The sequence below is a fragment of the Mytilus edulis genome, chromosome 10 (genome assembly GCF_963676685.1).
Source record: "Mytilus edulis chromosome 10, xbMytEdul2.2, whole genome shotgun sequence".
NCBI lineage: Eukaryota > Metazoa > Mollusca > Bivalvia > Mytilida > Mytilidae > Mytilus > Mytilus edulis.
The window spans coordinates 56,624,970-56,640,011 of record NC_092353.1 but is presented as its reverse complement, the minus strand read 5'-3'; the positions used below and the strand labels follow the sequence as shown (position 1 = coordinate 56,640,011).

Here is a 15,042-nt window from a genome sequence, read left to right as displayed (position 1 = left end):
AAGAAATAATTATTTAAGGAAGCAAAAAATATTTAAAGGAGACAGAAAAAGACATTATTCAAGAATTTTATTTCTAGTGCTACATTACATTCTGTGAAAAGATGGTAGAAAAGACAGAAAGGTAACATAATCGGTCGTCCAACTGTCTATATCAATCTGCTCAGCTCTTAATAAAACTCCATATCACGGCTTTGTGACGTCAAATATGTTGACCTGGCCTTAATAACTTTGACCCGGACATATCAGTGACGTCATAATGTTTGAACCGACGTTGATAAGTTTGACCCGAACTTATCAAGTCAACTTCCGGTTGCTGGTGAAACTAAGACAATACTTCCAAAAGACTCAAATACAGCCCGATAAATCGATTATCAGGTTATCGGCATATTAATATTGTAAAATATCAGCTGCTCGACATAATATGAAGACTTTTTGATCTCGTTCGCTGCGCTTACTCGACAAAAAGCTTCATATTATGTCTCGCAGCTGATATTTTACGATATCAACATGCAGACAACCTGATAATCGGTACATATCATTGCCCCCTTGTCATAGAAATTGAAAGGGAAATACTTAATCAAATAATAATATTACAGAATCTATATCATACAGTGAATAAAAACAATCATTTTAATAAAGGCAGGGAAAAATCACTAAAAAATAAAGAAAATAAAGCTATCTGTATATAAGGATTTTGTTTTACAAATTTCAACTAGATTAATTAAAGAAACAATATTGTAATGATTGCAATTTATGTACAAACAAAAGTTATGACAATAAATTAAATATACTTTTCTAAAATAAGACGTGAAAATTTACAGAATGAGTACAACTAATACTGTCTATATGTATTGCACAAACATATAAAAAGACAATTGCTTATGATACAGGCTGAAAAAAAAATGTGCTACACAAAATAAATAAATTCTTGCCAAACTCCAGATCAATGCATGATAAGCCAAACAATTTAAAATTATCAAGACTACAACTTAATTTACAATTTCTTCATCTCTATAGTTCCTCTAAAGAAGGGAAAATGACAGACTCTATTTTTCTCTATATACATAAAAAAAATACTGCAAAATACACTTAAGTTGTCAGTATTCAAAATGACATCAGTAATGTTCCACACAATTTTTTTGGTCATATATCACAACCACAACAGTAAATATGTGATGCATATTATGCATCTTATTTCACATTTTTAAGTATTAGTCTGATATTTGTATACATTGTAACCCCAATATTATATATGTAAGTAGTTCATACAAGTTGCTTGGACAATATTTGGACTTGATTACCAGTACATAATTGGGTTTTTGTTTACATAAATGTACCCATAACTTAATCACATGCATTTTTCATATGTGCAAAATATGACATATATATGATTCAAATGTGCTTATAATATATACATGTAAAACAATTGTGGGGTAGACATGTGTCACATGTTTTGATTCTTAAAGGATAAAGGTATCACACATGATAGCTAGGTTTGAATTGATGATATGAAAAATAAGCTATAAATAACAAGACAGGCAAAAACCATAAATCTAAGAAGGAACAACAACACAACACTGTGGCTAAAAGATGAAATACTTACACAAACAACAGTCTTCAAATCACCTTGCAGTAGAAATAAATATAGTGCAACTATAAACTTTGAACACAAAAAAAACTGATTGCAAGTATATGGTAAGAAGGTTTTCATGATACAATTGGAACAGTGCAAATAGACAATTGAATATGAAAACAAGTCTTCAGCAAAATAATAACTAAAACAATTAAAAGTATTTAGTAAAAAGGTTTTCATGATAGAACTTTAATAGATCTATGGCACATTATTCTATTAATAGATCTATGGCACATTATTCTATATCTATTTCAGTAGTTTGCTATCTAACGTCTTTGTCTTTGTTTACTTGTAAACACTTTATTGACGAGACTCCAGACTTCTATAGACTGTGCTGTCAGTATCCTGTTGGGATCCTCTTTATCTGATGGTAACTGACCAATGGCTGTCATTAAAGTATCGTCTATTGTTAGGTCCTCTTCTTCATATGGACAAGCATCAAGATATCCAATCAAAGTATCACGTAAACTGGAATCATTTACAATTAGTACAGCAAAATTCCCTCTTTTAATTTATCTTTAAACCCTAATTCATTGAAAATATATTCACTGCTAAGTTTTAAAATACATTTTTGGCAATTATTATTTTCATTTATGCAAGACTTTAGGTAGTGTGTAACTGTGTCATGTTTTATAACTTCTGCATAGTTGTGTAAAGGAACTTTGCTGACAATGCATATGCACAGATGAATAAACAGACAGGGCAAATCCTATTTACCCTCCCCAAAATTTTGTTTGTTGGGGCTCATATACAAATAAAAGACATACCACTACTTGAAAAATAATTCTTACCATATTTTAGACATATCAACATAATCTTCATCATCCATATTCTGAGGAACATCTATTTTTAGAACAATACACTCAAATAGTAACTCCACCAAAACATCAATCTGTTCTAGAGGCAGCTTGTTTAAAATGTCCTCTATGTTGTTGATATTTTCCTCTGTTAATGCATTCTTGAAATTCTCCGATATTCCTTCAAAAGCTTTCTGAAAACAAGAAATAATTTGATACAGGTCTAAACAGTAATAATTTATCTTAACCATATCATTAAATTATCTGTTATAAAAGAGTTGAAATTCTTTTTCTCCTGTTGCATTGCAATCTTGAATCTTAGAAAATGGAAAAGTACTGATTCTTTGTTAATTGTGGCATTCATATTTTTACTAATTTGAAATTTAAAATAAAACACTAAGGACAACAACACCCATCAATTACCGCATGGTAAGAGTTTATTCTGGTCGACATGTTTCGCCAACAAGGGTGGCGTCTTCAGGACAATATTACAAATGAAATCAAACAGTACAAATTTTGCGGTTGTCTGGTTCGCCGAACAATACAGATTGTTATGACGACGTTATAGATATCAATAGAAAGTGAAAGTAAAACAAGAATCTAGTATAGTTAAAAGTGAAAGTTAGTCAATAAAGTTATTAACGATGTGGTTAGCTGCTATTCTTATACGTGTGTGTAGTTGTTCTCATAGAGGTTTCTAGTGGTAATATACTGTGGATTCATTTATTTTCGTGGGTACAAATTTTCGTGGATTGATGAAAACTTGCATATTGGTGGATATGTAAATTCGTTGTTTTGGCAAATTATGCATCATGCATTCCTTTAGAAAATCTGTATTTCGTTGATCATTTAAATTCGTGGTTCCTCTGTCCCCACGAAATCCACGAAAATTGGTATCCAACGAATATAAATGAATCCACAGTAGAAGAAATGATGAAAGTAGATCATAAAATGTCAGTTCATTTCCAAATTGGACAACACCCTACTGGCCATCCTGTACCAATTCAACTGGCTTCACTCTGAGGGAAGTCCTGCTTCCAATTGCATTGGTTATAGGGTGAAGTGTATGATCACCGCAATTTTGGGAATTGTAAATCTTGGTAGTTTCGTTCATAAAAATTTACTTTGCTAATAAAGTGTCTGTGAATCAAGCTTTTCTTTATAAATATGTTTTGTGGTTTATGTGGTTCATTTTGTTTCTGGTTCCTTTCTTTTTTCCATGGACACTTTATAGTGAAAGACAACTGTGAAAACCTTTCGGTATCCACCCACTATTATCCAACCGCACAATAACCACTTCAGGTGTTGGTTCACCTTGTTCAAATTCTAATATGAAATTTGATAGTTCCAGCTCATAAAGGGTTCAAATTCAGCTTGTACTTTATATCTATGCTATTGTCTAGGTTTCATAAAATAGGCACTGGTAAAAATCCAAAAGAGAAACAAAGGTAATGCATGATTTTATTACACTCTCTTTCAACAGTCAAATTCCCAAAGGAGTAGGTTCAGTAAGACCCCTTTTTGGCCCCAAAATATAACAGTTTTACAAAATTGTTAAAATGTAAAATTTTAGTTATTTATTGGACAGTAGAATGCTTCTGCTACATAAATGTGGGCTGTTTTTGACAATACAATGCATATATATCCGGCACTAGCACCATTAAGTCATGCTAAATTACTGAAATCTTCACAATTCTAGCATATTAGTTAAATTTCGTGTAGAACGAAAGTGGCCGCATTCGTGTTCATCTTTAATATTGAAATGTAAGTTGTATTTGATGATAATACATAACATATATAAAGGTTGAGGATGAACAAGGATGCGGCCACTTCCATTTTTTCCAAAAACCATCTGAAAAGTGACATTTTTCGGCATATTTGGTAGATTTTTCATATTTGAGCTTGAATCGGATCGTTTTTAATGACTAAATCAGTTAAAATCTTTCCCATAAACAAATTAATTCAAATAAAATAGACACTTAAGTATTTAAAAAGTGGTCAAAATCTTTCGTCAGATGAATCTGAAATTTGAGGCCAAAATCGGTCCTTACCCGACCTACTCCTTTACATTAAAAACAGGTTTTTATGTTTTATGTTTGTTACTTTCATATTTCACATATCCTTTTATTCATACTCAGTCCTTCTTTTTCTTATATTGCATTTATAACATATTCATGAATAATTTCACTGGGACCTTTTGATACTGAACCTTATCATATTTAGCTAAGCATTTAGCTCTTTCCATTGCAAATGTTATCCAGAGTGACATGGTATTCTTACATCTGCTGGCTTGGTGTGCCTAAAAAAGTTTAAAAGGAAAGTGGCAGTTTACTCCCCATAATGAGACAATTAACTCTACAATTCCTATTTGCTGCTTTCTAAATATCCACCTCAGTGAAATGTATAGCTTTATACATCTAATTTAGTGAATTTTTTTTATTTCTATTTAGGATACGTATACAGAAGGCTAAAAAAGGCCACGTATAATTTCTACAGTAACTTGTTTTCATAGGAAATTAGACGTTTTATTAAATATAATATGAAGGCCTGATATTGGTTAAAATTTATTCATTTATTGCAGACTTACGATATTAGTTGTCTTATACAGGGGATACATATCTCAATCCATTATTATACACTGTTTTAATATCAAATCCTAGTGTATATTTTTTTCTATCTTATATAGTCATAAATCTTACAAAACATATGTTTAAACCTGCCTGTTCCAAGTCAGGACCTGGTCTTGTATGTTTTTTTTTATTTTAGTTCATTTATACGTTTTGGAGTTTGGGTGTGCTGCATTGAAGACCCATTGGTGGCCTTCGACTGTTGTCTGCTCTTTGGTCAGGTTGTTGTCGCTTTGACATATTAACCATTTCCATTCTCAATTTAATACATGTGATATCTCTGTTAGATTTATATTTTTGTAAACCTACTTTAGGACTAGGAAATGGATTGTCTATCTTTAATGTGTTTGTCATGAAGTCACTCAAAGAACTTTCTGGATCTGATCCCACCGACTTCAGGAAGCTGATGGCTATATCTAACTTGTCCATACTCTCACATAAATCAGGGAAGGATTTTAGACGTAGCTCTCCACAAATCTGGCTCTGAACTGCTGGATTTAATCTTTCCTATATAAGAAAAAAATATTGGTGTCTATTATGAAACTGTATCATAACTTGATTGGAATGTAATAAGTGTGTTTTTCTAAAACTTGCCTGAACATGACACAAGTTTATCGAAAATCATAAAATTCAAGTTGTCCTTAACAAAACTACCAATACCTTCTAAGATCTACTATAGTGTTTAATGTCCAGTGGCAAAGTTTACTTGCATATCAGGATAAGGACATGTTATATTATATGAATTTGCACCCTTCTTTGTACAAGATCAACATCCTTATTTTATTATGCTGGTCACCTTGAAGACATGTCACCCTAACCCAACACATCATTCTAACTCCCAGCTGGTAGCAAGTCTTTGGTATTTTTCCTGAATGTTGAATGCTTTTTGGTGACGCAATAAATACCAATTATGAAGTCTTCGGTTTGACAATGTCGGGGATAGACCCACCACCTCCTACAGCTGAGGTGATCATGCTACCAAAGAACACTGAGACAGTACTTACCTGTTTAACCCTCAGACATAAACTCTTGAAGACCACAGCATTGGTGGATTCTGATCTGTAGGTAATGGTCTCTATCTGTAAATACAAAGTTCATGTAACTTTAATTTTAACTACCAGTACAGTCATTTATTTTCAATGGTACAATTTTTTTTTTTGGATTAAAAAAAAATATATTAGATTCATGATTTTACAAAAGTCTTTGGGGATATTAATTAAAATACACATAAAATTTGTACAAAAATAAATCCTCAAAATCATGTTTTCATTCTATTTTCTCAACATCGAGCTTTTTGATTTTTTTTTTAAATTTGAGATTTTTTATGAAATATTTTCAATTTGAATTGTCTCAGTAAAATATTTAATTCAAGGGAGATAATAAAAACCAAAAAGTTCTGTTTTCCATCCATTCCCTGAAATAGATTGATCTTAATAATCTTCTTCCTTTATACAATTAAATTCTGTACTTGATTTTCCAAAGTATGCTTTTCTCAAGTCTGAGAGACCATTCCAAAGGAGATAATTAAACAAGATTAAACTGCAAATCTATAATCTATATTTACAATAGAAATTTAAAACATTATATTTCTCAAAAGTAAATATGGTTACCTATATTTTTTAAAACAAATTACTAATATTAAAACATATATGGTTATATCATTTAAATGCAACCAGAAGAATCAAAAGGCTGGTTTTATTTTTAACATGGATAGCATTTGTTTTCTGCTAAATTTAGGTCGGATCTAACATACTGGTATTTCAATCTTAAAACATTGAATAAATTATCACATGTAACAAATTTATAAAACTGCATATAAGCCATATTTTTCTAAAAATAGAATACACAATATTACCTCATTAATGTTGTTAATTATAGACTTGGAAAACAGGAATCTGTCCATGAGTTGTCTCTCTAGATTGGTGAAGTTGTATTCCACTTTAGTGCCCTGACCCACTTCAAATGAGTAGTTACAATTGGCTAATACCATTGGTAATAAATCTCTATCTGGATGATAGCTGACTAGATGAGCTGCAGATATGTCTCTCACATAGACCTTGGGTAGACTTTCTTCTCTGAAATATATCATTTTTTTTACTTTAGTCTGATCAATTAAATTTGATGACTGAAATTTTTAAGAAATATTTTTGGAGTTACTGACATCATTTTGGTTTTTAGATCTGCTCCATTTTAATTCAAAGAAAATGTAGGCCATTTGCAACCTGATCAATGATGACACCTTAAGAGATGACAAGCCCATACCATTTTTGGTTTCAAAGAAGTACATATTTAGGTCCTTAACAAAAAAAATTAAAAGACAACAAATGTGTAGAGTGGGGTGCTCATTTTTGCCATAACTTTCCATGTTTTCTGCAGTCTATGTTCAGGTCTTTATGTTTTTGAAGTATACTGATATTTCTATATGAAGATAACATCAAAAACAAAATATTCTTAGCTTGAAAAGGTGTTTCTTTGCAAAAAATCATCTGAAAAGTTAGATTAAAGGCTATTGAAATTTCCTGATGTTTTGTCAAAGGAGGACACACATTCACCGTTTTTAAACATCTATTTATCTGTTTTTCAGTCCTTTGAGGTAAGTGCCCAAATTTTGTGTAAGTTAAAAAAAATAATCATATTTGTTATAATAATATAATTTACCAGCATATTTCTTCCATTTCACCCATCCTTTGAAGTTTTTACACCTCAAAATTATAAAACAGCTAAACTGTGTCCCCGGCGAATATAAGCACCCCACTCTTACCAATTTACCATATCATTTATTGTATTCAAAACTATACATACTTGATTTTAAACCGAGCACAATACTCTTGTAGGAATAAGTTCTGTTTCTTCAGCAGGAAAAATAACAGGACATATGAACAGAGGCCAGCATCCCTATATGTTGGTATGAGGTGTGATATGGCAGTCTTCTCTGTAATGTCTGTTCTACAGTGGGATTTATCCACTGTTACTATACTCTCATTGGCAGGACATGCTAAAAACAAGAAAATATAAACTAGCTAATATGAACAAGAGGCTCTCAAGAGCCTGAATCGCTCACCTGAATTTTTTTGTTTAATTTCATATCAATGATTATTTTGGCTTTTCAATTTATTTAAATGTTCTTTGAATCGTCCTATTTTCTTCAAAAGCAAAAAAAAAATCATTTTCTCCTATGTTCTATTTTAGCCATAGGAGCTATGTTTCTTGACATACAAGGAAATGAAATATAAAATTTATACTAGATACTCTGAAACTCTAAAACTAATTTAGCCTAAGTTTGGCTGAAATTGATACAGCAGTTTCAAAGGAGAAGATTTTTTAAAGTAAGTCAACATGATGAACAAATTGTGAAAAAAGTCTTTAAAGGGCAATAACTCCTTAAGAAGTCAATTGACAATTTTGGTCAAATTGACTTATTTGTAGATCTTACTTTGCTTAACATTTTTGCTATTAACAGTTTATCTGTATCTATAATAATATTCAAGATAATGACCAAAAACTAAAATTACCAATTAAGTGGCAGCAACCCAACAATGGTTTGTTTGATTCATCTGAAAATTTCAGGGCTGATAGATGTTGACCTAATGAACATTTTTACCCCATGTCAGATTTGCTCTAAATGCTTTCGTTTTTGAGATATAAGCCAAAAACTGCATTTGACCCCTATGTTCTATTTTAAGTAACGGCGGCCATGTTTTTTGACGGATCAAAAATCAAAGCACACACTTTGTGCAGGATAATCTAAGGAACAATCATGCTAAGTTTCATCCAAATCCATTCAGCAGTTTCAGAGGAGAAGATTTTTTAAAGTTAGCAAATATGATGAACAAATTGTGAAAAATTGTCATTAAAGGACAATAACCCCTTAAGGGGTCAATTGACAATTTTGGTCATATGAACTTATTTGTAGATCTTACTTTGCTGATCATTTTTGCTGTTTACAGTTTATCTTTATCTATAATAATATTCAAGATAATGACCAAAAACTGCAAAATTTCCTTAAAATTACCAATTAAGTGGCAGCAACCCAACAATGGTTTGTTTGATTCATCTGAAAATTTCAGGGCTGATAGATCTTGACCTAATGAACATTTTTACCCCAACTCAGATTTGCTCTAAATGCTTTCGTTTTTGAGATATAAGCCAAAAACTGCATTTGACCCCTATGTTCTATTTTAAGTAACGGCGGCCATGTTTTTTGACGGATCAAAAATCAAAGCACACACTTTGTGCAGGATAATCTAAGGAACAATCATGCTAAGTTTCATCCAAATCCATTCAGCAGTTTCAGAGGAGAAGATTTTTTAAAGTTAGCAAATATGATGAACAAATTGTGAAAAATTGTCATTAAAGGACAATAACCCCTTAAGGGGTCAATTGACAATTTTGGTCATATGAACTTATTTGTAGATCTTACTTTGCTGATTATTTTTGCTGTTTACAGTTTATCTTTATCTATAATAATATTCAAGATAATGACCAAAAACTGCAAAATTTCCTTAAAATTACCAATTAAGTGGCAGCAACCCAACAATGGTTTGTTTGATTCATCTGAAAATTTCAGGGCTGATAGATCTTGACCTAATGAACATTTTTACCCCAACTCAGATTTGCTCTAAATGCTTTCGTTTTTGAGATATAAGCCAAAAACTGCATTTGACCCCTATGTTCTATTTTAAGTAACGGCGGCCATGTTTTTTGACGGATCAAAAATCAAAGCACACACTTTGTGCAGGATAATCTAAGGAACAATCATGCTAAGTTTCATCCAAATCCATTCAGCAGTTTCAGAGGAGAAGATTTTTTAAAGTTAGCAAATATGATGAACAAATTGTGAAAAATTGTCATTAAAGGACAATAACCCCTTAAGGGGTCAATTGACAATTTTGGTCATATGAACTTATTTGTAGATCTTACTTTGCTGATTATTTTTGCTGTTTACAGTTTATCTTTATCTATAATAATATTCAAGATAATGACCAAAAACTGCAAAATTTCCTTAAAATTACCAATTAAGTGGCAGCAACCCAACAACGGTTTGTTTGATTCATCTGAAAATTTCAGGGCTGATAGATCTTCACCTAATGAACATTTTGACCCCATGTCAGATTTGCTCTAAATGCTTTCGTTTTTGAGATATAAGCCAAAAACTGCATTTGACCCCTATGTTCTATTTTAAGTAACGGCGGCCATGTTTTTTGACGGATCAAAAATCAAAGCACACACTTTGTGCAGGATACTCTAAGGAACAATCATGCTAAGTTTCATTCAAATCCATTCAGTAGTTTCAGAGGAGAAGATGTTTGAAAAATTGTTAACGACGACGACGACGACGACGACGTCGACGACGACGACGACGGACGCCAAGTGATGAGAAAAGCTCACATGGCCTTTTAGGCCAGGTGAGCTAAAAATAAATGTGCTATTTAACAAAGACCTACATGAAGTTGTTACTAGGTTATTGCCTATTATCTTTAATTTATTGCTGTATAAACAGTTTAATCCTAAACACCTCTGGCTGATTTTACCTATTTTATGACCTCATGTTATGTTTTGACACAACAGGAAACTTCCGTTTTTCTCAGACTTTTCCCGTATCAATTTCCAGTTCTCTGTCCCTACCGATTTTGTAAACAAAAATGTGTATTGGAAATTTTACGGTGTTGACATTTTCAAAAGCGGAAGATTTCAAATTTTAACGGGAGGGACGAAAGAGGGTCTGAAAAGCTGGAGATTTTGACTCCCGCCGGAAGAATCACATGTATGACTGGTCTTGGTTGGGTTTACAGTTCAGTGAATAAAGGGCAAAACAAGTAAATGTAGAGAATAATGGGGTGCTTAATTATAAAGAATAAACAATTGGTTTTTTATATAATTGAAATAAAGAATAGAAAAAAATAACTAAATTGATTAAGAATATGGAAATGAATTGTACATTTCAATTCATGTTCAAAGATGGGATACATTTAAAAAAAAAAAGAAAAAGCATCATTTCAATTCTTATTTTTGTTTTGTGCATAAAAAAAACCATTGTTGTAAAAAGCCCATTGTCATACGCATATCATGTGGCATGAATTTTAGGAAAATTTGCTTTCAAGTTTTTGATTTCAATTTAACAAGGGACAGTCCCTTAGCTTTAGGTAAAAAAACATTTTTAAAAAGAATGTCCATAGAACTCAGATGCACCACACACACTATCATATTCTATGTCCAGTGGACCATATGTTTGATGTAAAAACTCTCATTTATTTAACTTGCCATTATAATGAGAGAGATCATATTATAGGGAGCATGTGTAATAAGTTTCAAATTGATTGGCCTTCAGCTTTATCAAAAACTACCTTGACCAAATATTTTAACCTGTAGCGGGACAAACAGATTGAAAAAAAATTCTGTTGTAACAAACCAAGCAGTTTCCCATTAAATGGATATTCTTTACTTTATTGATCTTTTTGGTATCAGTTAGGTTTCTTTAAAAATTATCAATGTTTAGACCTAAATTATCATCATTTAGACCTAAATAAAATTGTACAGTGTAACCTGTGTTTTCCGACACACTGGGGGAACCAATAAAAATGTCCGATTAAGCAGGGTGTTGGATTCTAGCATTTTTTTCTCCAAGGATAAGCATATTTTGGTACCATGAAAATGTATCTGTTAAAAGAGGATGTTGGAATACTCAGGTGTCAGTCATCAGGCAGATTACACTGTATTTCTTACCATAAGTTTCAAGAGATTCCCTAACACAATTCCAAGCTTTTGTAAAATCCTCCAACAAATGATTAAATTCTTTTAATCTTCTCTCTGAAAGATAAAACATCGAACAATAAAGAAAATGTATAGTTTGAAAAAAGTTAAATTATTCTAATTTCTAAAATTTTAATATAATATGACTACAAAAAAATCAGAAAATTTTGAATAAATTCACTATTGCAGAAGAGATAAAAATTGTTTTAAAAAGACTTAATTCTCACCTTGTCTCATTTGTAATCTAACATCAGATATTGTGAGTGTTGTAGCTTCAGCTCTGTCTAGTTTTCTGCTATATTTCTGTATCAACATTTTCTGAAGTCTTATTATGCTTGGTACAAATCTGACAGCTCGCAAATGGTGTTCCTGAAAGCAGAACATAGTGAAATTTTAGTCAATAACTGAGATAAACAGATGGAAAAATACGATACCAATTATACTACACAAAATGTGTATTTCGACAAATGAATGCTTCTTCAGTGATATGCTCATGGCCAAAATATTTTCAAATCCAAAACCTAATGCAGCAGCTGAGGAGCTGATAAAATCAAATAGGACAAAAAGTAAAGCCAAACCCTAACAAGGAATAAAATATTATACATGAGGCCTTCTGAACAGACTGAGTTACAGTTCACAAAATGGTGGAGCATTATAATTTTCTGTATACTTTCTCAGTCATAATGAGTAGACTGCTTTAAAACTTATATGAAGATTGAATGTTATGTTTTTAAGGATGTTTTTCTCCAAATGTTTCCTATTAAATTCCTTTTGAGCAGACTGAGTTACAGTTAAAATAAACAGCAGAGTTTGTTGATAATTTTTGTGTACCTCTTTAAGGAAAAGTCTAAGTACGGGTAACTTTTGTTTGGTAGTATCAAGATTCTGTCTGAGATGGTTGACTGTAATCATAGCTCTATATCTCCATACAGCCGGAATATCATGTAACATAACTATATCCGTTGCTTCTTGTGGTCGATCTGTCTCGTACAGAATCTGTAGCAATGGATCTGCTCCTAAAACATACAATTTGAGTGTGTTGGTTAGTTCATTATTTTCAGTGAACCTTTATGGCCAAACAGTTAAGGAAGGTGTATATCAAAAACATCAGTTTATAAATGTAATGTTTTTTAGTTTTTTAAATTTTGGTTTATTGATATGTTTTAGAGTTTGGTGTGACGTCCATTTTCACTGAACTAGAACACATTTTTGTTTAGGGGTCAGCTGAAGCCCCCTCTGGATGAGGAATTTTATCTCTGTGTTGAAGACCCATTTGTGGCATTGGGCAGTTTTCTGCTCTTTGGTTGGTTTGTCATCTCTTTGAATCATTCCCTATTTTCATTTTCAATTTTATGCTTTTAGCTTAACAAATTTTGTATATGCTAATAAAGTACTGAAATCAAAATTGATCAGCCATTACTTATTTTCCACATTTTATAACAACATTGTTTCAACACAAGATTCATTTTTAAATAGTTCTTGATAGAAAGACTTGCCACGTAATAACAATTCTAATGCAATATTCCTTTGTAATAATAATATTCATGGAATGTTGACAAATATTTTGCAGGGGTATTTTCCACATTCTAGCAGTCCATAACTAAGAAAACAACCATTTGGAAATGCGATTTATTTTGGTATGTAAAATTTCTCACAAAATAAATATGAAAGGCACATTTTGAGTTTCAAAATCTTCTTTTTTTCAACAAGGCATAGGAATTGTATAAATATGTTTAGTATTTATGTTTGACATGGTGAGTATACATATGACGTCACATTGTTTAGTTGCCAAAGACAATGCAAAAGTTTCCTGGACTTTTTCATTTAAGTCATTTTACTCAAAATTATTTATAAAATGGTAAAACAATTATTTAAAATTGCTGCATTAGAATGGATATAACTTTATTGTATTTTAAGCTTTGCCTTCGTGAAACTTGATTTTTCTGATTCAAATATCCTGTACCTAGTTCTGCTACACATCGCTAGGTAAACTCAATTTGCGACAGTAAAATCTAAATTTTAGGAAGGCCAAGCTTTAAATACAATACAGTTATCTCCTAAAAAGGTTCACACCACAATTGTTTATGTTGTACTGTAATTAATCTCACCTAGTCTTTGATCTTGCAATATCCCATCATTACATTTTTTCAAAATATTTTCCATATCCTATAAGTTATAAAACATATTATTCTTTAATTTATAAATGTGTTAATCTCCGAAATAAGAAACACCACTATTAAAATAAATCTATAATCACTTATCATTACATCTTAATATGAAAAATCGAATATCTACAGCTTTCAAAAAAAAGCACTGTGGATTCATTTAAGTATTTTGAAGCTGTAAATATCCACTAAAATGCAAGTTTTCCTCAATCCATGAAAATTGATACCCATAAAAATGAATGAATCCACAGCGTGTCAAATTTTTAAGTCGTTTTGATCACATAGCACTTCAACTGTTTTGATTCTTTATACGTCCATGCTTTTCAAATTTTTGGCTTTGAGTATTCCTGATCAAGGTAAATCCAGAAAAGCATTAATTTTGAAGCATAAAGTTTATGAGGGGTTGTTTTATTTTTTATTGAATTCTAAATGTCTTTTCTGGTTTAATTGTGTTGTTTCATTGCAGCCAGATTGATATATACATGATATACCACACATTTCCTTTTTATCATATACACACCTGTAAAATAGGCATAATGTATCTCTTGGCGAAGTCATCTTCCCACTGTGTTCTAGAATCTTTGTCCTTCAATCCACGAACTTTAGCAGGATAGTCTTCACCTATAATAATCAGAAATTAATCTTTATACTTATAATAATAGCTATTGTGACTGTTCATACCTATAATAGCTCCACTGTTACAGTTTATACCTATAACAGCTAAATTGTGATTGTTCATACCTATAACAGCTAGAATGTGACAGTTTATATCTATAACAGTTAAAAGGTGACTGTTTATACCTAAAAAAGCTAAATTGTTCATAAATATAACAGCTAAAGTTTGACTGTTTATAACTATAACAGCTAAAGTGTGTTTTTTCATACCTATAACAGCAAGAATGTGACAGTTCATACCTATAACAGCTAAACTGTGACAGTTCATACCTATAACAGCTAAAGAGTGATCATTTATACCTATAACAGCTAAACTGTGACAGTTCATACCTATAACAGCTAACAAGTGATCGTTTATACCTATTACAGTTAGTGTGTGACTGTTCATACCTATA

At 31.5% G+C, this 15,042-nt stretch overlaps 1 protein-coding gene across 1 annotated transcript in view; it reads right to left on the bottom strand.

The window, feature by feature from the left end:
* Positions 1–1,878: 1,878 nt before the first annotated feature.
* LOC139492848 (E3 ubiquitin-protein ligase rnf213-alpha-like) overlaps positions 1,879–15,042 on the bottom strand; it is a 111,177-nt gene continuing 98,013 nt past the window's right edge. The window contains exons 81-92 of the mRNA XM_071280998.1: positions 14,493–14,593; positions 13,916–13,973; positions 12,639–12,823; positions 12,035–12,176; positions 11,781–11,864; positions 7,860–8,052; positions 6,913–7,132; positions 6,062–6,136; positions 5,367–5,564; positions 4,640–4,729; positions 2,425–2,624; positions 1,879–2,101 (exon numbers count right to left, since the gene is read on the bottom strand). Of these exons, the coding sequence (XP_071137099.1) occupies positions 1,900–2,101; positions 2,425–2,624; positions 4,640–4,729; positions 5,367–5,564; positions 6,062–6,136; positions 6,913–7,132; positions 7,860–8,052; positions 11,781–11,864; positions 12,035–12,176; positions 12,639–12,823; positions 13,916–13,973; positions 14,493–14,593 (1,748 nt within the window). The 3' untranslated portion in view covers positions 1,879–1,899. The remainder of the gene's footprint in view (positions 2,102–2,424; positions 2,625–4,639; positions 4,730–5,366; positions 5,565–6,061; positions 6,137–6,912; positions 7,133–7,859; positions 8,053–11,780; positions 11,865–12,034; positions 12,177–12,638; positions 12,824–13,915; positions 13,974–14,492; positions 14,594–15,042) is intronic.